At 41.7% G+C, this 23,673-nt stretch overlaps 1 protein-coding gene across 1 annotated transcript in view; it reads right to left on the minus strand.

Annotated features, from left to right (window-relative positions):
• The window catches only part of TIGIT (T cell immunoreceptor with Ig and ITIM domains), a 483,149-nt gene that overhangs the window by 328,874 nt on the left and 130,602 nt on the right, over window positions 1-23,673 (minus strand). The window contains exon 2 of the mRNA XM_044072774.1: window positions 2,621-2,737. Coding sequence (XP_043928709.1) covers window positions 2,621-2,737 — 117 coding nt within the window. The remainder of the gene's footprint in view (window positions 1-2,620; window positions 2,738-23,673) is intronic.

Raw genomic sequence — 23,673 nt, forward strand, 5'->3', positions numbered from 1 at the left:
TGTAACTTAGACAGTTGGATGTGGAACAGGAAATTCATCCCTGGTTTGGCACCTATGTCTTTAATGAACATAGACAGCCTGTAAATAGTTCATCTCCCAGCCCCTGCTTGCACTTATAAAGGGTACAATCACTTATCAGAGATTTGGGATGCATGGTTAGGCTTAAAAAGGCCCAAGAGGTTGTTAGTCTAGTACTCACGTACGGACATATGAAACCTATGAACGTAGACATATACATATATACATATTAGAATGTTACTAGGAGTGGATCTTTCAATTCTGAATATCTTTCTGTTCATCACAAGGTTCACAATGTTTTTATACCATTTTATTAGATTCATATGATAACGGCAAATAACAATAGCACTTTCAAACAACAATTAGAAAAATAGATAACAAGTACAATAGAATTAATTGGCAATTCTTCAATCCATATAACCTTGAGTAACTTTTAAAAAACTCTATGAAATATATACAGCAAAAATAGATAAAGTAAGAAAGTGAAATATAAAGAGAATGAGCAAGTAGAGTGGCCTATATCAAAATGAATTTACTAAATTGTTATGGGGCTTAATGATAATAGTTAAATAATAATCAAAATAATTAAAAGGTATAATTGATTAGGAACATGCATTGTGCTATAAATGAGTCAAAATATAATTACAAGAGAAGGATCAGCAAAATTGATCAGGTTTGGAGATAGGGGAGAGCTTCTGTAGCTCAGCTGTGAAGTGGAGCCAAAGAAGGGAAGCATCCTTGTTAAAATTACTTGAAGATTGGAATTCAGAAAAAAATGGAAGTTAACAACAGCCCAATAGCAATTTACCTTTACAGATTAGTCGTAATCTTAAACCCTAAGCTGGCAATGTGCTGAGAGTTTTTCATGCTGAGGTTATATAAGTCCTGAAAAACAGCAGAGATTTGAAGTAACCAATTTATGAATTGTCTTCAACATGCCTCCACTAGTTAAACCTTCTCAGAAGGTGAACTTATAACAAGGTATGTAAAAATCTGTGAAAGCATTAATCGAAGAAGTGACTGTGGTCCATGATAGGGAGATTACAGGACATTTCCAAAATCTGTGTAATAAGGTAGGAGTTGGTGTGTCACATCCTGCACAATTATATTCAGATGCTGGGTGAGATGAGCTAGTTCCAGTAGCCCTAATGGAAAAATAAGACTGTGTTCTTACAAACATAAGGAGTTTTCTGGAAAAACTTTATTTTATTTAGAAGGTTCACCCAGTGCTGACTAGAGGTTCCAGGGTCCTCCATCACTGAATTAAAAGACTCCTTAGCTTCACTGCAAAGGTTCAAGATGATAACTATTCAACCCCCTTTTCCTGCTTCTTCTTTCAGATTATTTTTTATTGACTCTAGACCTCAAGGATGCATATCACCATATCCCAGTTCACAAAGAGTTCAGGTGTTACTTAAGATTTTTTTTTTGTGTGTGTCTAGGTGACATTTTCATTTAATATCCTTACTTTTGGATTTTCTACAGCAACAAGACTATTTGCAATATGCCTACCTCCAGCAGTTGCCTCCTGCAGATTTCAGGGAAACCATATTTATGCTTAGTTGGATGCAGACCTCCCAACCTTCCAGAAATTTGATGAATTCCAGATTTTTGCCTTTTACTTTAGGTCTGTTCATCATATAAGTTGTGCTTTTCTGACAAACCATTTAAGACTAAATTCACTATAATGACAGAATTTGTGTTTAGACGTAATGTGTGTCAGTGTAAAAGCTGAGCTTTTATTCTATCAACTTTCTAACTGTATAAGAGCAATATTTGAAAGCTGTCCCTGAATTTGGGCTTTTGTCTCACCAATATTTTTGGCTTTGTTAAGAATTCTTGTGCTAAGAGTTTGAGAAGCATGCCTGAATGATTTCTTCATCTTATGCAGATTCCACTCAGGATTCTCAGTTATAATCATTTTCATTTTCTGACCAACTATCACTTCCCCTATCTTATTACCACCTCCTATTTCACTGCTAAAACTCTTACTTGCAACCCTACCAAAGAACATATCCTCCAAATATTCGTTGGTAGGGGGCGTGGCCAAGATGTCCACTGTGTAGCAGCATTTTTTATCAGCTCTGTCTTTCATTTTTCTGACAAGATTTTAAGAATATATCTATCCTAATTCTGGATTTTTTTGTCTTCAATAACATATTTAGACTATATATTATGATAATATCTAAACAGTTTTTTCATAAATTTTAATTTTTCCTGTCAAAAAATTATTAAGAAATCTTCTACATCAGAACAACACGAGCTCCAACAAATCTTCACATCAAGAAACAACTTTTAAAAAAGAATTCCAATCATTAATAACTAACCTACAAGAACTCTCAAAAAAACTAGATAAAATGGATATGAAACTGGATAACTTTAAAGAGAAATGTTCTCAACAAATGGATCTTATACATGATGACCTTACCCAGCAGAAAAAGGAGATATCTGGAATAGAAACAGCACTGAATGACAAAGACAGCAGAACTCAAGACAATGAACATGATATTGAGTTTTTATTAATACAAAACTCTCCTTCAATCAAAAGTGGATTGTCTTGAGAATAGGTCACAAAGAAACAATATAAGAATATTTGGCTTACCAGACATAGAATGAACTGATATGATGAAAATCCTCTCTTCATGCATACCTGAAATTTTGGAACTCCCAGAAGCTTTTTCATATGGGATTGAAAGAGCACATCGATCTTTGGTAAAAGCTAAAAATAACAAAAATAGTTTCACTAAATCTGTCATTGTGAAATTTCTCTCTTCTCATGACAAAGAGATGGCATTAAAGACAGCATGGGCAAAATCACCAATTAAAATAAAAGATAAAGTAATTTGATTTGATAATGATTATTCTCCAGCTGTGATTTCAAAAAGAAAAATCTTTCTGCCTTTGATCAAAGAGCTCAAGAAAAAAATCAAATAAAAACCCACTTGCTATTCCCTACAAGACTAAAAATCTTTCATCAAAGTGGTTATAAAATATTTGACGATCTAGACTCTGCCATCTCATTCATTAAAAATAACAAAATAATAGAAAGAATTGAAGACATGGAATGGGCAATTACTAGCCTTAAAAGAATTGCAGACAATAACACCTGGAAAACATTTGATCCTAAAAAGAAGCTTAAAAATTATTAACAATTAATCAATCAAAAAGTATTAGCTAGAATATATCATTCTTCAAATCCTTTTAACATTAAAAGAGTCTTATATATAGAGAAATATCTTTAACTGAATCTTCAAGCATTCTGTTATTATGACCCTATAAGTCAGGAAAAGGAAACGGATTTCCAGGTGAGCTTCTTATTTTGTTACTATATAAGTAGTTATGTTATTTTCCTACTATTAGAGATGTGCTTAATGATGGTTGCAGTGCTCTATAGTAATATATTCTTATTTTTAAATTTAGATTAATGCTCATTGCTAGTTGTGCTTCTTGTTTGTTTTCCTGTTGTGTATTTTATTATATCACTTGATTCAATTTAATAAGAATTTGGTGTTGATTACTTGTTAACTAGAATGATTAAGGCAACAGCTTATTATGGATATCTCTTTGATTGGCTATATAACAGCTCACCTGGAATTAATAAGTGCTGTATTAGAATTGCTCCAGATTTATAGAGATTAATAGTTATAAATATCTAAGTGATGACATGTGTGCGAAAACGTATTTTATGTGTCCGTTTCATGGTTCTCATCTAGTTGACTGTGGGTGTTGTGTTGAAGCTCACTATGTCCCTCTTTCTGGGAATTTGAAAAGGCTATTTGATTTGCAGTAAGTGATTTTTCAGGGTCGTTCATTTTGTATGCTGGCTCTGTGAATCAGTATTGCTGTGATGAAGCTGATTGGGGCTTGAGAAGGAAGCAGATGCATGTAATTTGTTTTTAAAGTCTCTATCTCTGCCATATTGTATGTTTTTGTAATGTCCTTGTATTTATTGGCATGGATTTACTTTGGAATATGAGTTCAATTGGTTGCTGAGGACACGAGTGAGCTTGTGGTGTGATATTGATGAAGACTAGAAGGGTTTGCTGATTTAAAAACGTTTATTGAAATGATGTGATGTTGAGTATGGATTGATGGTCATTGGAATGATTGGTAATGTTTTAATGAGGTGGTTTTTGAACTTAGAAGGGTTATTGACAGTGTTTGGACCTTTTGTGTCCATTGAGTGGCTGCCACAATTTTTGTTTTTTTGTTTTTTTGAAGCACTGCAAATAAAGCTTTGGGTCATTGGCAGAATCTCGAGCTAAAGAAGTTGTTTACAAGAACAAATGTCAATTAAGACTCACCTTTAGTTTCCCGCTAGAACCTGCTCTAGTGTTTCATATGAAATAACAACACAAGAAACTATTTATAACTTCTAATAGATCCAGTGTATGTGAAACAGTCATGGCTCTTCAAGTGATGACTTAAAATTACATTTGACCTTGGTCTTCAGTAAATTGCGTAGCTTTGGAATATTGAAACGCTACTTTATAGGTCCTTATTCTTGATGTTAGTTTGAAACATTTGTTCACATTATTGTATTGATATGATGCCTACATATGTTCTTTTGTTCAGTTCTATTATGCTGTCTAGTAGACTCTATACATTTATCTCCCAGAATTTGTCTCTGCAGCATGATATAATACATACTGGTAGAGCTTGATATAGCTGAAGCGATACAGGGATAGTAATGGTTCTTTCCTTTGTTTTAAAATATTTAATTTCATTGTGCTGAAGAGATCTTGCCTCAGTTTTAGCTTGGTTTGCTTGTTGACACCAATGATTACCATGAGTCACCCATTTAAATGATAAGTTATAGATATTCATACTTTCATCATATCTCAGAGATCAATAAATGGGTGGCTAGATCCTGTCCAATATATCTTAATTTATTTACATAACAGCATTTTCTACAAAGTATAAGAAAGAGTATGGGAGTTATATAAATAAGCACACTTTATAGTGCTTACATTTAAGATGAAGAATACAGAAAATAGAAAAGTGAATTAATCTTTTAGTCATATCTGTTTGATTTCATGTCGACATGTTTTTCATTGTAGGTCTACTATTGATTTGGTTATTTTTACAGCTGCTCTGCTAAAATAGGAAAACAACAGAAATGTGATGGCTAAGAGTAAATGATAAATTTCATTTATGATGAGATAGGTTAAATGGATTAAATCTCAGAAAGCTAGCTAGTAAATTATATAAATTCAATATATAATTAAATTTCAAAAAGATGGTTTATTTAGCAAAGAAAAATGTTTTTAAATCTTTGTGTACTGTTAAAATAGTTAAATATAAGTTAGATAGATGTTGTATCTGATACATAACAACTTGAAGAAGACTTATAGGTCATAATGATGAAACTCAATTATACTAGTGAAGGAAAGGACATTGAGATGATGGTGACCACATTACTAGGTTATTAAGTTTGTATATGAACATTTTCACATAATTTAAAATGGTTCATTCTTTAAATGTTGATTGTTTTTTCAACAGCACTTCTAATAAAATTGTTTTAAAAAATATTCATTTGTAATTTGTAAATATCTCTTCCTCTCCTAACTTTTCACACATACTCTCATCTATACAAATATTCCTTTCTTTTCATCTCTGACAGTTATTGTCAACTTATTAATAATCCTTTCCTCAACTAATCATGATCTCTATCACTTTTGAATTCATCCCTTTTCTCTACTTATCTCACATTTGCTTCTAGCTCATTCTTTTCACATCTTATAATTTAAACAAATTAAGCTTAGTTCTCTCACTAGACAATATTTTGTTTCTTTGGTTACTCAGTATTATATTGTATTATACTTGTAAAGATGCCAACCTTTACAATCCTGTTATATTATATTGTACTTGTAAAAATGGCAATTCATATCAAATGTTTATACTTGTTGTTTTCAACTGTTTTGCTTTTATATACGATGTGTTTTTTTTCCCTAGACGTCTTCTGAAAATAGCTTACTGCCCAGTCAGACTTCCTTGATAAACAAATAATAAATAAACCTGGAGAAATCCTCCTTAGTTCCTTCTCACAGGTTAACATTTCTTGGATACCTCCTGGACATCTCTGTTATGATGGACAGACCCTCGCGAACGGATGTTAAACCCAGAGGTCTTCTATATGTCTACATGTGGGGATCACCCCAAGTAAATCTGTTTGCCTCCATTCACAACAGACAGTTATAGTTTTGTGCCAGGATTCCTTGCATACATGCCTGGGAAACAGATGTTTTTTTTTTTCTTTTCTTTTCCCTGGACAAGAATGTTCCTGCATACATCTCCCATTTCCTCTCATTATCAGAGTCTTACTGAAGTTTAATAAGACTTTCCCAAGATATTGCTGGCAACTTCCTTTTGGCCCAGACATTAGATGTTCATCTTTTATTCTGCCTCAGTGGCATAGGAGTTATGTGCCTGTACAAACCCATTCTGACAGCTTTCCAGAGCTCAGGAGTCCCTCTTCTGACTCTCTGTAAAGGGAATTGGCTAAGCTCCTCCCATCAGAGGAAGCCTAATCTCTGCCACAGAAAGTCAGTTGTTCAGTCTTTTAGTGCCAGCTGTAGGACTCCCACAGTTGAATCTCCTCAGCAGCCAGTATTGATGGATTACAGCTTTTAGACTAAGATAAGATCCCTTTGAGAACTTCCTTTTTTTAATTATAATATACATTTGATTTATTTTTGTTTTATTTAAAAAAGAAAATATGTGTATTGATTTATGTTAATTTTTTAATATTCTTGCCATTTACTACTGCTATTAATTTCTCCAGGAATTTTAATTTATTGCATTATTTGTATGGTTAACACTAATTTTATGCAGTTATAGGGTGTTTCTAAAGTGTTTTATGACTTGTACTGGAATATTAAAGTTCCGTGATGTCAGCTGAACTTTAGGTACTGCCTTGTGCATGTAGAGCAGAGTGCCAAGAGGCCTTCTGTTTATGCTGTTTATCTGGTTCATTTTGATGTTCTGATAAGAAAATATTGCATGTTTTCACTCTCTGTCTTAATTTTTATAATATTTACTTCTGATTTAACCATTTGCATCATTAAATCATGATTTTACTGCAAAATTACTTTATCTATCTTTTCTGTGGAGATTTATTTCATTTCTGAAAAGGGAATCTCTAAGTAAATGCTTATTTATTCTGTTTCTATTTGATTTAATGGCATATATTCGTTTTTTGTTGCAAATGTGTGTGCTGTTCTTTACTACACTGTCCGGATTGCAGAACAACAATTAGCACAATTTCTGCTATATTTTATGCAGTTTAACTCTATTTGCTGTGTGGGAACAGTTTATATTTTCTATTATTGCTGTCCTTAGTCAGCCCATAATTGTGTCAGTGTATTATTCTGGCTGGCATTTTTCCCTTGACTTGCTGGATCCTGATACAGCTGACCCTCCCCCCCAGGTCAAATTCAGTAGCACTTAAAAAGTGAAAGAAAAAAATTAACCAAAACATGACTCAGCCTATGGTTTATGAATCTGTTGCTACCATAAGACAGCCTGCAGACCACTTACCTTTTTCCCTGTCACCCTTTGGTATTAGCCTACAGCCCTCTATGCTACAGGAATTCGATACAACATCTGGGGCCATTCCAGTACCTGGTTTAGGAACTAGACAATCAATCCCTTTAGGTGCAGGAAAAGTCTGGGGTAAGATACCCCTTGGCAGACATAATACTCTGTCCCCAGATATTTTGTCCTCCAGTGTAGTTCATAGTAAGAAGAAATAGAAACTTAACCATGTGACAGACAATTGGGTTATTAGTGATGTGACTATGTGAAGTATTTCCAGCTGTACTAGGAGAAGACAGTGCATGTGTGGCATATGCCAGCATGGCTGGTTGAAGTTTTGTAAATAATCTTATGTCATTTGACTGTCATATTGATTCATACATATGCTTGTATTAAAAATGTATTTGTAAAAGTTGCTTATGTTAAAAATGCTGCAACAGAATCTTAACAGAGTTCTGAAGGTGAATTTTGCCAGAGTCAGGTGACTAAAAGTGATATCATTCTATAAACAACTGAGGACAAAACTCTGGCAGCAGCAGTCTGTTGTTTGTTTTTGTTTTTGTTTGGAACCTGATATAAAAGATTTATGTCAGTTATCACTGTTCAGTTGTTCAGTTGTTAGTTGTACAATTCAGTTAATGTGTAGTATCTCATCTTGTCTTGTGGAAATGAGCATCTCAGCAGTACATCTTTCCTTACGATACTAAGTGAGTTAACTAGGGACAGTTTCTATTTAGTTCAGTTATGAATAATACAGTGAGATTAGTTTGATATTATTTTTTTCCACATCTGTAAGATTCTATCTAACTGTGTTATTTTTATATTCCCTGTGACTTGAAACTCTGTTGTTTATTGTAACTAAATATTACTGTTGTCTATTTTATTATCCATTATTAAATATTTTTATACCTTTTAGTTGTGGCTGGTCTTTTAGAGAATACTTTTGACATCTTGAGAGTATCTGTTCTTATTTTAGTGACACCATGGCCACTTCGATAAGCCTTACTATTCCAGTCACACTCTACCATTTATATTCGCATTAATTTGACACAGTATCATAGGTTACCCTTTTTAAGAGCCTTAGAGTATTTGACTGGTGGCAACAATCTACCTTGTAGTCTGAAGAGAAGAGACACAGCTGTTGAATTTGTGTCAGACTTTCCCAAGTGTGTGTGTGTGTGTGTGTGTGTGTGTGTGTGTGTGTGTGTGTGCGTGTGTGTGCATGTGTGTGTGTGTGTGTGTGTGTGTGTGTGTGTGTGTGTGTGTGTGTGTGTGTGTGTATGTGTGTGTGAAAAATCAGATATTCAGTTGTGTTTGTCAGATACATGGAACTGGGACACAGTGCTCCAAAGTGAGTCTTGTTTGCAATCTGGAGAGACAGAGAGTCCAGTCCCATTGGAGAGCGTTCCTTGGGTGCTCTTGAGGGAATCTGTACTTGATGCTGGGAGCTTCATTTGAAATGCTGTCTAAATCCATTCATGTTCTTAGTGAACACCTCTCACCAGTGTCAGTGGTGAGGATTGGGGCTCCTTGATTACTGGCCAAGAGAAAAGATGGGCCATCACATATTGGTGGCAGAGTGGTGGGATTTTAATTGAACTTCAGTAGCCTGTAAGGAGTTCTCGCTGAAGATGTGTGTACTCTCAACAGCCACAGGGTAAATAATCAGAGTTTCTGTTTCACAACGGGTCTATTTATTTTTGTTAGTTTAGTCAGGGAAAGCAGACAAAGATGTCAGCAGGGGATTATAGCAAGCTGACAAAGAATCAGTTGGCTAAGGTGTGTGAAACCAAAGGACTGGTGCATGCCAACCTGGCTAAAAAGGATAAGAATTCAGCCTTCATCACAGCTGCAGCACAGTCCAGCAACCAGGGAGATAGCCAGTCAGGTGATGGAGATTTACGGCCTTCAGAAACAGGACAGTTCACCTTTTCCTCAGAGGACTTAAAAATCGATCTGGAATTAAAGAGACTTGAACTGGAGGCCAATCGTTTGGAGATCAAAGAAAAAGAGAAACTGCAGCATTTGGAGATCAAAGAAAAAGAGAGATTGAGACATTTGGAGATTGAAGAAAATTAGAAACTGCATCTTTTGGAGGCTGAAGAAAAGGAGAAACAGTGTCAGCATGAACTGGAGGCCAAACGTTTGGCGATTGAAGACACATTGCAACATTTGGAGGCTGAAGAAAAGGAGAAGCAGTGTCAGCATGAAAAAGAAATGCCGACCATTCATCAGAGTCATGAAGGTAAAGGGGAAGGGAATAACCAGACCCCAGCATCAATAAATGTCAGTAAATTTCAGCAACAATTTGCAGAGGGGGATGACATTGACAGTTTTATTCTTATATTTGAAAGAGTATGTAAACAGTATAATGTTGACCAAGAGCTCTGGGTATGGTTCCTGGCCCCCTTAATCCATGGTAAAGCTCTAACTGCTGTTTCTAAATTGTTTGGTACTGATTGTTTAAACTATGCTAGAGTAAAACAATGTTTACTAGACTGTTTTAAGTTAACACCTGGAGCTTACACAAAAAAGTTTTGTGAGCATAGATGCAAGACAGATGAAAGTGTATGTGATTATATTGCTGAGTTAAACACTTACTTTTCATAGGTGGATGAGTGGGCATCAGGTTATAACTTTTGAAAGGCTGGCAGACCTTTTGGTGAGGGAACAAGCCCTTAGCACTTTGCCTGAGGACATGAGAATCTGTTTGGCAGACTGAGAATGTAACTCTGCAGACAAGCTGGGGAGAAAAGGGGATCTCTACTTAGCAAGCAGGGCATCACTACATAAGAAGGGGATACCTAGTGCTGCACATAGATATAAGGTAATTTATGGTGGGCAGCCTAAATCAGCCCAAGAGAGTCTACCAGTAACAGGAGAAGCCACTAGTTCAGGTGCATCACCGGGAGCGATAGTTAGATGCTTTAAATGTAACCAGAGGGGTCATGTAGGATACAGATGTCCACTGAAGCAAAGTAGGGAACAAAAGGTGAGGGAGCCAGTAAGTGGGAATAATCACTTGCCAGTGGTAAGTTGTCTGGAGACAAAATAGGTACCAAGCTATCACCGGACTTTGTATCCTATCTTAGAGGATGAAGGACAGGCCACTGCTAAGAGAGATACAGCCTCTGACATAACCATTGTAAAGCCTGCAGTGGTTAAAGAAGAGCAGTATTTGTTTGGGCAGTCCACATCAGTCAGAGCTTTAGGAGAGACCCCATCAGAAATAACTTTGGCTAGGGTTCACCTTCACTGGGAGGGTGGAAAAGGGAACAAGCAGGTAGGTATGTTTGAGGAAATCCCTGCAGGTGTCTTAATAGGGAATGATTTTGATAATGTAGTACCTTGTGTGCATGCGGTTAGATGCAGTCAGGCTTGGAGATAGGCAGGTAGGTCTGGTAACCACTGGAGGACCCAGACAGACCCCATGCCTGAAACTGGGGCTGGTGATGTGGTTATTTCAGGGAGGGAGCTACCTAGTAGCAGTGAGCCTGAAAGTGAGCTGCAGCTGCTGGTAGGTACAAATGTTCCTGTGGACAAGGTGACTGCAAGGACAGAGGTGAGTGGTAGTACCCAGGCTGACAGGGTGGCACCATTGTCAGAAGATACTAGGCTTCCTGTGGAAGGTGAGATGGGAAGGGTCATGAAAGTAGAGTTGAGACAGGCACAGCTTTCAGACACTATCTTACGAGGGTTGAGGGAGGTAGCTAAGGAGGCACCTGATGCTCAAGGAAAAGGAGAGTCTATATACTGGAACAAATGTTTAAAGTACAGAGAGTGGACCCTGAGGTAGGACTAGAGGGTAAAGCAATACAGCAGTTGGTAGTGCCCAAAGCCTACTGTCTGGCACTTCTAGCCATAGCCCATGACATTCCTTTTGTAGGTCATATGTATATAACGCATACTAAGAGTCATATTATGAAGAATTTCTATTGGATTGGGATTGCAAGGGATGTAACAGGGTACTGCAGGACCTCTGAGCAGTGCCAAAAGGTAGACAAGGCAGGAGACAAGGCCAACGCTCTGTTGATGCCTGTGCCTGTGATTGAGGAGCCATTCCGGAGGGTAGCTATGGATATTGTGGGTCCTCTGAGTGCCCCAAGTTCCACAGGGAAGAAGTATATCCTGGTGGTAGAAGATTATGCTACCAGATACCCTGAGGCATTGGCTCTGTCCTCCATTGAGGCGGAGAAGGTGGCAAATGCTTTGTTAGAGATTTTCAGCAGGGTAAGTTTGTTGAGAGAAATATTGACTGACAGAGGTGCCAATTGTATGCCAAACCTGCTGGCTTGTCTGTGGAAACGTTGTGAGGTGATGGACCTAAAGTCTACCCCCTACCATCCCCAGACTAATAGTTTGGTGGAGAGGTTAAACTCTACACTAAACGCCATGCTATGGGCATTTGTAGACCAGTTTAGGAGAAAGTGAGACATTAATATTTGCCCCACCTACTGTTTGCATACAGAAAGATTCCCCAGGAATCCACAGGGTTTTTACCCTTTGAGTTATTGTATGGGTAAAGAGTGAGGGGTCCTTTAGATGTGATTTGTGATGAGAGGGAGAGTGAGTATGAATCCCACAAGGAATCTGTCATGGCATACACCCTAAACCTCAGGACAAGGCTTAGGGAGCTCCTGGAGAACTAACAGCAGCCCAACAGCAGGAAAAGGTTTGGTATGATAAGAAGGCTTGAGCCCATGAGTATGCTGTGGAACAACAGGTTATGGTGCTCATTCCTGTCAGACACAATAAGCTGCAGGCAGCTTGGGATGGACCCTCTGAAGTGGTAAGAAAGGTTGGTGATGTTAATTTCATGGTAAACATGCTAGGCAGGAGGCAGGGGAAGAAATTGAACCATGTAAACATGATGAAACCTTAACATGATAGGAGTTCTGGTGCTGAGTATTTCCTGTGGGTAGCAAGAAGAGTCTGAGGGTGATCTGATGACTGATCTCCTCAGTGGGGCTTGGACTGACACCTCTGTGGAAGGGGTAGAAATATCCCAGCAGCTATCCCCTACTCAGGCTCAAGAAATTCAAGCAGTGTTGCAGGAATTTGAGGGCACGTTCACTGGGAAACCTGGATGCACCCACTGAGTGCAGCACCATGTGGATATTGGATCCTAAAGGCCTATCATGCAGGCCCTTTATAGGGTGCCTGAGCAAGTCAGACAGGCTCTGAGGGAGAAGATACAGGAAATTCTGCAACTGGGGGTAATCCAGGAGTCCAGCAGTCTCTGGGCATCCCCACTGGTGCAGTTGCCAAAGAAAGATGGCAGCATCAGATTATGGGTGGACTACAGAAAATTAAACAGACACACAGAGATAGATGCTTACCCATGCTTAGGACAGATGAAGCCTTAGAGCAGCTGGGTGGGGATAAGTATCTGACCACTACTGATCTGACCAAGATCTACTGGTAGGTGCCCTTGATTTTCACCACTAGAGAGAGGTCAGCCTTCAGCCTTTGTGACCCCTTTTGGACTATATGAGTTCACAAAGATGCCCTTTGGAGTGAAAAATGCCCCAGCAACCTTTCACAGATGAGTAGATCATATCTTAGCAGGAGATTATGCCCTTGCTTACCTGGATGATATTGCTATATACAGCCATTCTTGGCAAGTTCATTTTCAGCATATCAGGGAGGTTCTTGGTAGACTGCAAAGGGCAGGGTTGACCATTAAGCCCAGTAAGTGTCAGGTGGGTATGGCAGATGTCTCCTAATTGGGACATAGAGTAGGGAGTGGTAAGATTAGGTCAGAACCTGCCAAAGTGGAAGCTATTCAGGCATGACCTGCCCCTGTAACCAAAAAACAAATGAGAACATTCTTGGGGACAATGGGGAACTATAGAAAGTTTGTTTCCAATTATAGTATAACAGCTGCTTTTCTCACAGACCTGACAAGAAAAAAAAAACAACCAGATAAGGTGGTGTGGACCCCTGCCTGTGAGCAAGCATTCCAAAAGCTTAAAGGGGCTTTGGGAGGACCCCATGTGCCAGTCCAGTTTACAACAAAGAATTTATTTTGCAGATGGATGCTTCAAACCATAAGGTGGGGGCTGTAATCAGACAGGTTTCCTCAGAGGGAGAAGAGCACCCAGTTGTGTATCTCAGCTGTAAACTCCAAACCAGGGAGGAAAGTTATGCAGCTGTATAAAAAGAATGTTTAGCCATAGTATGGGCAATGTAGAAACGTCAACCTTATCTGTATGGAAGGAAATTCCCTGTGGTTACTGACCATAATCCTTTAACATGGCTACATCACGCCAGCCAGTTGTCCAAGCAAGTAGGTTTTATTTAAAAGACTCTTGGGTCTTTTTAGATGAACTTAAAAATTATAGCTTTTCAGGTGATGAGACTTTATGTGCTATTGATGAATGCTATCTTTACACTTCAATAGAGCAAGAGAAAAAAAATAGAGTTTGTGAGGCTTTACCTAAAGACACTTGGTAGACGTTTAAAACAGGACATTACTATTATTTGCCAGTTCTTGGAATTAGTACTGAGCAATATTTTTTTTCATTTTTGAAGATAGTATTTTTCAACAAACAGGAGGTGTAGCAATGGGGACTCATGCTGCCCCAGTATTTGCTAACCTGGTTATGTGTTGGTGGGAACAGGAATATCTGTGTAAGTTACCATATTTTAAATATGTCAGGTTCTATAAGAGATATGTTGATCTATTTTTTATATGGGCAGGAGATAGTGACTTGTTCTAATAATTTCTTTTACAGATCAATAGAAGTGTTCTGTGGTTAAAATCACAGAAAGTAATAAAGGGATTACAGTACACTTTTTAGAGTAGAAGTAAGTATGGACATGTTAGGAGAGAAATGTATGAGTAATATTTACAGAAAATAATCTTTTACAAATAATTATTTACATTTTGACAGTTTTCACCCAAAATTTGTTAAATGTAATGTGTTTAAGGGACAGGTCATTAGAATTAGTAGACTGACTAGTGAAGATGGGGTTTTCCTTAGAGAAGCAGATGAACTCATTTGATCATTCCAACAGTGAGGACACCCTAAAGAAAAGCTTAAGAGAATCTCTAATAATGTGATTGGGCAAAGAGAAATTACATTTCCACCAACTTTAAAAAATAAGAAGTTATGTACTCACCATAATGTTCCATCTGAGTAGATAAACTTCATTTGTCAGCAACCTGTGGGTATCGGATCCGACTTCGGATCCGAGCTGGCAGTTTTCAACAGCTTAGATCCAAGCTCCTAGCTCCTCCCTCTACCCATAAACCCCTGCCAACCCTGACTGACCTCAGATCAAGTTTGCCCCGAAGCAGCAACTGCTACAGATTTTCCAATTTCAAAAATCAACTCTGAAGACAGCAAATGTGAATAATCGAAGGTCAGGGGGAAGGAGGGGTGGTGGTTGCTGACAAATTAAGTTTATCTACATAGATGGAACGTTATGGTGAGTACATGACTTCTTAATCTGAAGTAGTTAACTTCATTTGTGCAGCAACCTGTGGAACAGAGTCCCCAGCTACCTGAATCTTGGGCGGCCATCATGGAAGGATGTTCTGGAGCACTGCAGAGCCAAAGGATGCTCTCCCTCTGGAGATAATATCCAGCTTATAATGGTTGATAAAGGTATGAGATGAGGCCCAAGTGGCAGCTGAACAAATATCATCTAAAGGAACCCTGGATCTAAAAGCAGCAGAGGTAGACATAGATCGGGTAGAATGGGCACAGACTCCCTGAGGCGCGGGCCTACCAGAACTTTCATAAGCCAAAAGAACACATTGCGAGATCCATCGAGTCAACGTAACTTTGGATACCGATTTACCCAAATTCATTTTGGCAAAGTAGACGAACAACTGGTCGGATTGCCTATGACCAGATGTCCTGTGAACATAGAATCGAAGTTGTCTATGCACATCCAATGAGTGTAATTTGTATTCTCCTTTGTTGTGATAGTTGGGAAAGAAGACTGGCATATTAATGGACTGGATGATATTAGATTCAGAAGTAACCTTAGGGAGAAAGGAGGGATTGGTCCTGAGGTAGACTCTACCCTTGTGGAAGGTTAGATACGGGGGTTTGACACAAAGGGCCTGAATTTCAGAAACTCTTCTAGCAGAGGTGATGACGATGAGAAAGGCCGTCTTCCAAGACAAATACTTGAGTTCCACTGAAGATGCAGGCTCAAAGGGGGGAGCTGTCAAAGCCTGAAGCACTAATGACAAATCCCACGGAGGTACCACTTCCTTTACCGGAGGTCTGAGCAGGAAGGTGCCCTTCAGGAAGGTCTTGCACAGCTTAGAAGTGATCAAGGGGCGCAGATCATGTCCAACATGGTAGTGAGAGATAGCTGCTAGTTGAACCTTGACAGTGGAACAGGTAGTTCCCTGGTGAAATAATCCTGATAAGAAGTCTAGCACTGCCAGTAAAGGAGCTGTGAAGGGATCCAAGTTTTGATGTTCAGCCCAGATAGAGAAACGTCTCCATTTGCTGCTGTAAACCTTCCTAGTAGAAGGCTTGTGGGCTGCAACCAGAATAGCTTTGACTGGAGAAGAGATGCCGGGAGTCCTGGCTAGGAGTGGAATTGGAGTAGCCAAGCTTTGAGCTTTAGGCTGTCCAGGTTCGGGGTCGGGAGACCCAGAGGGTGGGAGATCAGATCTGGGAGGGGATCTAGAATCCAAAGAGGATTCACCAGATGAGACCAAAGGTAAGGAAACCAGGTTTGATGAGGCCAGAATGGGGCAATGAGGATAATCCTGCTCAGAAACTTTGACATCAGGGGGTGAGGTAGATAAGCATAAAGCAGACCGGGAGGCCAAACATGCACCAGAGCGTCTCTCAGGGATTCCCCGACTTGGGGAATTAAAGCGAAATAGCTGTTGCATTTGGTGTTTGAGGGAGAGGCAAAAAGATCGCAACAGGGCTGCCCCCATTTGGCAAAAATCTGATTTGCTACGTGCAGATTGAGAGACCACTTGTAAGGGGAAAGGATGGTGCGACTGAGTTTGTCCGTCAGGATGTTGGACCATCCCGGAATGTGCGTTGCAATGAGAAAATGGTTGGTGGAGATCTCCCATTCCCACACTCTCATGACCTCTCGACAGAGCGGGTAAGACCTGGTTCCCCCTTGTTTGTTGATGTACCAGACAACCGACATGTTGTCCATCTGGATCACAATTGTCCCTACAGGAAGAAGGTCCTGAAGTGCTTGCAACGCTAACAGCACTGCCCTCATCTCTAGGACATTGATATGCAAACAGGTCTCTGCATCGTCCCACGTGCCTTGGACAGTGATGCTGGAAGAGTGCCCCCCACCCGAGGCGAGAGGCGTCCGTGGTCACCGTAGCCAGGGGAGGGGCCATAGAGAAGGGGCGTCCCGTGTGGAGATCCGGAGATTGCAGCCACTACATGAGAGCCCTCTTGCAAGCCCTGCTGAGGAAAATGGGATGACTCAGAGGGTAGTGAAGAAAAGACCACTGGACTTGGAGGGTCCACTGTAAGACCCTCATGTTCAGACGTGCCATAGGTAACAAGTTGATTGCCACTGCCATTGAGCTTAGAGCCCTCAGGACCAATTCCGCCAGAGGAGATGAAGATAGAAGGATGGCCCGCACATGGAACCTCAGGGTTCGAAGTCTCTCTGGGGTTAAGAAGACTACAAGATTGATTGTGTTTAACCTGGCACCAATGAAATCTATGACTCGGGTCAGGGTGAGAGCAGATTTGTCCGTATTTATTGTGATCCCTAGCCAGGGAGCAAGGCAAAGAAAATAATCCCTGGCTGTACAAAGTAGATGCCTTGTCGAGGCTGTCAGGAGCCAGTCGTCCAGGTACGGGAAAACCTGTATTCCCTGGAGCCTCAGGTGGGCTGCTATCACTGCTAACACTTTGGTAAACACCCTGGGGGCTGAGGTGAGACCAAAGGGGAGAGCCCTGAATTGGTAATGACTGTCCCCTAGCTGGAAGCGGAGAAACCTCCTGGATTGTCTGTCCATTAGAATATGATAGTATGCATCCTTAAGGTCTATCGAGCACATCCAATCGTTATCCCATAATAGGGGGAGAATAGATTGAAGAGTGACCATCCAGAACTTTTCTTTGGTTACTGACAGGTTCAAAAGGGAGAGATCGAGGATTGGTCTTAAGTCCCCCATCTTTTTTGGCACCAAAAAGAACCTGGAGTAAAAACCCGATCCGAGCTGGTCTGGGGGGACATGTTGGATGGCTCTTTTTTCTAGGAGCTGCCAGATTTCCACAGCTGCGACCTCCCTCTGATTGGGTGGGACATCGGGGAGGTATTTGGGGAAGAGAAGAGGGCAAGAGAAGGGGACCTGGTAACCTCTGGATATGAAGCGAAGCACCCAGCGGTCTGTCGTTATGGACTCCCAAGCTGCCAGGTGCCTCGAGAAATGCCCCCCCGACTGCCTCCAGAGTGGAGCAGTCGGGCAACCCTTCAGGGCTGTTGCGTGGGCTGGTCAGAGAAAGGTTCTCTGGACCCAAAGTTCTTCGGACCCCCTCTGCCTCTATGGTGGCGTCCTCCCTGTCCTCCTCTGCCGAGGAAGGACTGGGTGTCTGGAGCGGACTGAGACTGTTGCGACTTCCGGAACCACATCTTCTTCTGTCCCTTTTGGTTCTTGGAGAAGGACCTCTGGGGAGAAGAGAAGCAGACTCCGATGGCAGACAACATCTTCCCATCCTTTTCACTCTGGACCAAGGTTTTGCAAACGGTCTTCCCAAATAGGGCAGAACCATCAAAAGGGGCATTTGCGAAAGACGCCTTGAAGGGTTCCACGAAATCACAATGCCGCAGCCAGGCCTGACGCCTCATGATGAGACCTGCTCTGCTGGCTCTAGCGGCTCCTTCCATGGTATGGGATAGTAGCCACATAGAGGTATTGGAAATGGACCTAAGAGTGGCCATATGGGTGGAGTACAACTGTTTGTCTTCCGCCGACATGGACTCCGGGGGCGACGCAGCGTATTCCTTAATAAGATCCTGCTGCAGCCGAATAACATGTGCCGTGTAGTTCAGTGACCTCACCGAGAAGGACGCTGAACTAAACACCCGCTTCCCTAGGCGGTCCATCACTCAGGACTCCTTGCCCGGGAGGGTGGACCGAGGGGATCTCCTGAGCTAGTTCCCTCTTAGTGGCCGCCGCCATCAACATGGCATCTACGGGGGGACCCTTGCTCCAATGAGGCCTGTCGGCAGGGGGACTGAGGATCCTGTCGGGGTGCTTTGGGACTGGCTCCACAGTGTCCGGCTCCTTCCACGCCCTGGTGGTAATCAGGTCCACCAGGGGGTCGGCCGGAGGGGACACCCAAGAGGTAGAAGGGTCTGCTTCAAATGCCTCCAGGAGCACGGCTTTGTCCGAGGTCGGCTTTAGGGCAGACCACCCCCTCTGATCCTGAGCATTTCCATGATGTCCCCAAAGAGGACATCCTTGGGGGGTGACCTTGGGGAGCCTTCCCCCTCCTCCAAATCCGTGTCTTTGGTTAAGGACTCAGGGGGGTCCAAGTGCCTCCTCTTGCACTTCTGCTTGTGGGGGATCTCCTTGGGTGGGGGCTGTCCGAGGAGGAGGCCTCACCAGCAACATCCTGTTCCAAGGGAATGACCTGGGACATTGAAGCAGGCTGTTCCTGGGGCCGGGTGATGGAAGTCAGACCCAACAGAGAAGGAGTGCGGGGCGGAGCTGTGGCAAGGACCGGGGGCCTGGAAGCAGTCAACAGAGCCCTCTCCAACACATCAAACGCCAAGGGAGAGCCGCTCTCACTAGGATCTGAGAGCAGACCCTCACTCGGATCCGACAGGTGGATCGGGGCCGGCACCGAAGCAATCGGATCTGAAGGCCCAGTATGCTACGACCTGGATGGCGCCGAAAGCATACTGAAACCCTCGGATCCGAAGCTCAGCCCTCGGCTCCGAGAGCTCAGATCCAGCAAAAACGGACCCAACAGGCTCAAGGGAAGAGTCGGCACCGAAGTACCCAAGGCTGTCGGTGCCAACCCACCCCCGGTTCCAAGGCTGCCCGGCTCCAAAGGCTACGAACCCGGGAAGCAGGACGGAGAAGGAGCTATTGGAGCAAAGAAAGGGGTCAAGCTCCCCTCCCGGAGGGGGGGGAGGCAGGAGCACTCCCATCTGCAGTTGGGCCTGGAGGAATCTTCTCATCATCCGGTCCAAATGTGCATCAGAAAGGCTGCGAGTAGATCTCGATGAGGCCACCGAGGTGGGACGTGAGTGCCGCCTCGATGACCTCAAAGGAGATCAGGTCTCCTCCTCCTCAGGGCCCAGTGAAAAACAGGGGGACCGGATCCGAGGAGGAGGAGACCGGGAAGACTGCTTAGCCGGGGAGCCGGGCAGAGGCCTCGGCCCTCCGCTAGTGGTGCTTCTCCTCTCTTGTCTTTCCTGGCCTCTCTCCTCCAGGGGGAGGTTGAGTTCCGCTGGAGGAGAGAGGCAGGAGTGGCCGCTGAAGCCATGGTGGTAGCCACGTAGACCGTAGGAAGCCAAATCTGGGGCAAAGACCCGCCAGGATCAGCTTGGATCTCCGGTCCTTAAGTGCCCTGTGGTTGAACGCCACGCAGATGGAACACCCAGATGTAAGGTGTCCAACCCCAAGGCACAGAACACACCGTGGCCATCAGCTGGTGAAAGCTTATTGCAGGCCCCAACACGCACACAAACCCTAACAAACCAGCGAGGGAGAGGGAGGGAAAAAATTATAACTAAAGACTAGTTTAAACTAAGGTTAACAGGAAAAGGAGGTCTAAACACATGGCACTCACACTAAGATGAAGAAAAACAGAGAAAAAAAATTTCTATCTCACAGAAAACGCTAAGTATGGAGCTCAAAAATCCAGCTGCTGTCAACAAGCACGGCACACTAGATCTGATGTCAGTCAGGGTTGGCAGGGGTTTATGGGTAGAGGGAGGAGCTAGGAACTCAGATCTAAGCTGTTGAAAACTGCCGGCTCGGATCCAAAGTCGGATCCGATACCCACAGGTTGCTGCACAAATGAAGTTAACTACTTCAGATCAGTTTTGTTCTCCTAAAATGGTTAACCAAGTGGAAAATGGTGGTAAATTTCAAGAGTTGAGATGTTCCTTCCATTTGCCTATGAGATTAGATATATCCCATATGAGGAAAGCTATTAGTAATAATTGGATGATCATAATGGGGAACTAAGAAATGGTAGAAGTTTTAGGTGAAAAGTCTACTTTTATATATAAGAAAACAGGACATTTAAAACAGATCTTAGAGAATTCATCTAAGGTTTGTTATAATGAAAGAAATGCTAAGAATGTGAGTACTTTTCCATGTCAAAAATGCTCATATTATAGATTTATAATGACAGTTGGGACTTTCCACTTTAATCACATAGATTACGTACTAACTGCAAATGATAGATTCAATTGTCAAAGTGAAGGTGTAATATGCCTTGATATATGTTCAAATTGTGATCATTTTTATGTAGGTAAAACCATACGAAAATTAGTTGATAGAGAAAAGAAGCACATTTTAACTATAAAGAAAAAAAATGTAGAAAATTTCAATTTTTAGTTATTGAACAAGTTGATATTAGGAGAAGGTTTGCAGGGTCATGTAATGCTTATTTAGTGTTTTTCGAATTGAAATGGCAAGTGTTTTTAAGAGCAGATATTGCTACAGGTATAAATGAAAAAATATCTAAAAAAAGTTATTTAAAGTATAAGAATATTTGACACTTGTAAATGATTTTTTTATATAGGAACATTATAGGTTCATAGGTTCATACTAGGCTATCTGCCCTAGGGCATTTATAAGCCTAGCCAGAATGTGTTTGGCTTTCGCCACCCATTTTAAATTTATTTTGCTATGCCCTTTTTCGAGGTTAGTATACTGTGCCTCTGTCTAACAGTGACACAGAAGTGATACCCAGGGTAAACCTACGATCTCCCATCCACTCATCAAGATTCCTCTTGAAGAGAGTCAATGAGGGACTAACCTGGACTGGGATTTTATTCCAGAGTGAAGGGAGCCTCTGGGTTATGAATCTGTCCCTCCAGCATGTCCTATTTATTTCAGTGCTGAGGTTCAAGTCTCGAGCGCCAGTTCGATGGGATTTGGATTTTCTGAGGTGCAGCATGTCCATTAATTCCGGGTTGGACATGGCTTTATACGTCAGGCACAGATCGCCTCTGAACAGGCGGTATGCCACTGAGTAGAGCTGAAGTTTCTTTAACCGGGCAGCATATGGCATCTGTTTGAGCCCTTTGATCCTCTTGGTGAGGTACTTTTGGGGTCTTTCCAGTTGCTGCAGGTGTCTGGTAAGGTACATCCCAAAAGGGCATTGTACTCAATTATGGGCCTGATGAGGGATGAGTAAAGAGGAACGATGACCTCCCCTGATCTAGATGTGAATCCCTTCATGATTAGGTGGCTATATAAAATGTTTTTCTAACCACTTTGGCCATGTGGTTGTCAAATGAGAGATTGCTATCAACTTGGGTCCCCAGGTCCCTAATTACTTCTTCTGTACTTAATGGATTACCACCTATGTGGTAATTTGTGGGCACTTTGTTTTTGCCAAAGAGGATGACTATACACTTTTTGGCATTTAGCTTGAGGCCATGGCTCTGGCACCAGTTGTCTGTTTCTATGAGGCCCTTTTGGAGGATGTTTGTCGGCTGGAGAGTCAATTATGGCACCCAGTTTGCAGTCATCTGCGAACTTGGTCAGCCACAGTCCTTCCGTGTTGGCCTGTAAGAGGTCCCAGGACTGAGCCGTGTGGGACACCACTTGTAACTGGTTTGGAGTCTGACATGGCTCCAGCAATTCTAACCATGTGGGTTCTGTCCTTGAGCCAGTTTGCAATCCATCTAGTGACATAGGGGTTTATATTTCAGCTGGTGAGCTTATCTATAATGCCCGAGTGGGGTATTGTATCGAAGGCTTTTGTGAGGTCCAGGTAGGCTGTGTGGACCACCTTCCCCTCGTCAATGGCCTTGGTGACTGTTTCATAGAAATCAACCAGGTTTAAGAGGCAGGATCTGCCCTTAACAAAGCCGAACTGGGTAGGATCCAGTGTCTGTAGATCCCCAATATCTTTATTTATGAGGTCCATGATGATCCTTTCCATAGCCATAAGCTCACCAGCTTAAATATAAACCCCTATGTCACTAGATGGATTGCAAACTGGCTCAAGGACAGAACCCACATGGTTAGAATTGCTGGAGCCATGTCAGACTCCAAACCAGTTACAAGTGGTGTCCCACAAGGCTCAGTCCTGGGACCTCTCTTGTTCGGTATATATTTCTCGGAGGCATGTTTTGAGATGGCTGTGCACATTAATCTGTATTAGTATTTTTATGTTTTTACAAGAAGTTCATAGTTCTTTAAATATAGGTTGAACAGGTTTAATTATTTGGTTTAATTGAATGCAGTTATTGTATGGTATATGATGTCATTGAAAGAACTGTATATAAGTAGGGTGTTTGATGAGTCAGTTTATTCTGAAGAAGTTCTCGTTAATAAAAGAATGAACGTGCTTAATGTAACTGTGGTTTCTGTTTTATTTTATTCTTTTTAGTGCCTTACTTTGGTGCCTTTGTGAGTTTATTAGTTAAACTTTATTTTCGGTTTCCATTTTTTTTTTGGTAGAAAAAGAATGTCTAGCCATAGTATAGGCATTGCAGAAACATCAACCTTATCTGTATGGAATGAAATTTACTGTGGTTACAGACCATAATCATAGGTTCATAGGTTCATACTAGGCTATCTGCCCTAGGGCATTTATAAGCCTAGCCAGAGTTGTGTGGCTTTCACCACCCCTTAGGTTGAAGAATACTATACCCATTAGTTTGCCGTGCCTCTGTCCAGCAGTGATACAGAGATGATCCCTGGGGTAAACCTACGATCTCCCATCCACTGGTCAAGATTCCTCTTGAACAGAGCCAGCGAGGTGCTCTGTCTCACATGGACCAGGATTTTGTTCCACAGCATAGGGAGTCTCTGGGTGATGAATCTGTCCCTCCAGCACGTCCTATTTATATCCGTGTTGAGGTTTAAGTCTCTTGCTCTTGTGGCTCTGGTGGATTTGGATTTTTTGAGGTGGATGTCCATTAATTCCGGGTTGGACATGGCCTTGTATGTCAGGC

Source organism: Protopterus annectens, chromosome 5.part1, assembly GCF_019279795.1.
Source record: "Protopterus annectens isolate FY-2018-M chromosome 5.part1, PAN1.0, whole genome shotgun sequence".
In the NCBI taxonomy this organism is placed as follows: domain Eukaryota; kingdom Metazoa; phylum Chordata; order Ceratodontiformes; family Protopteridae; genus Protopterus; species Protopterus annectens.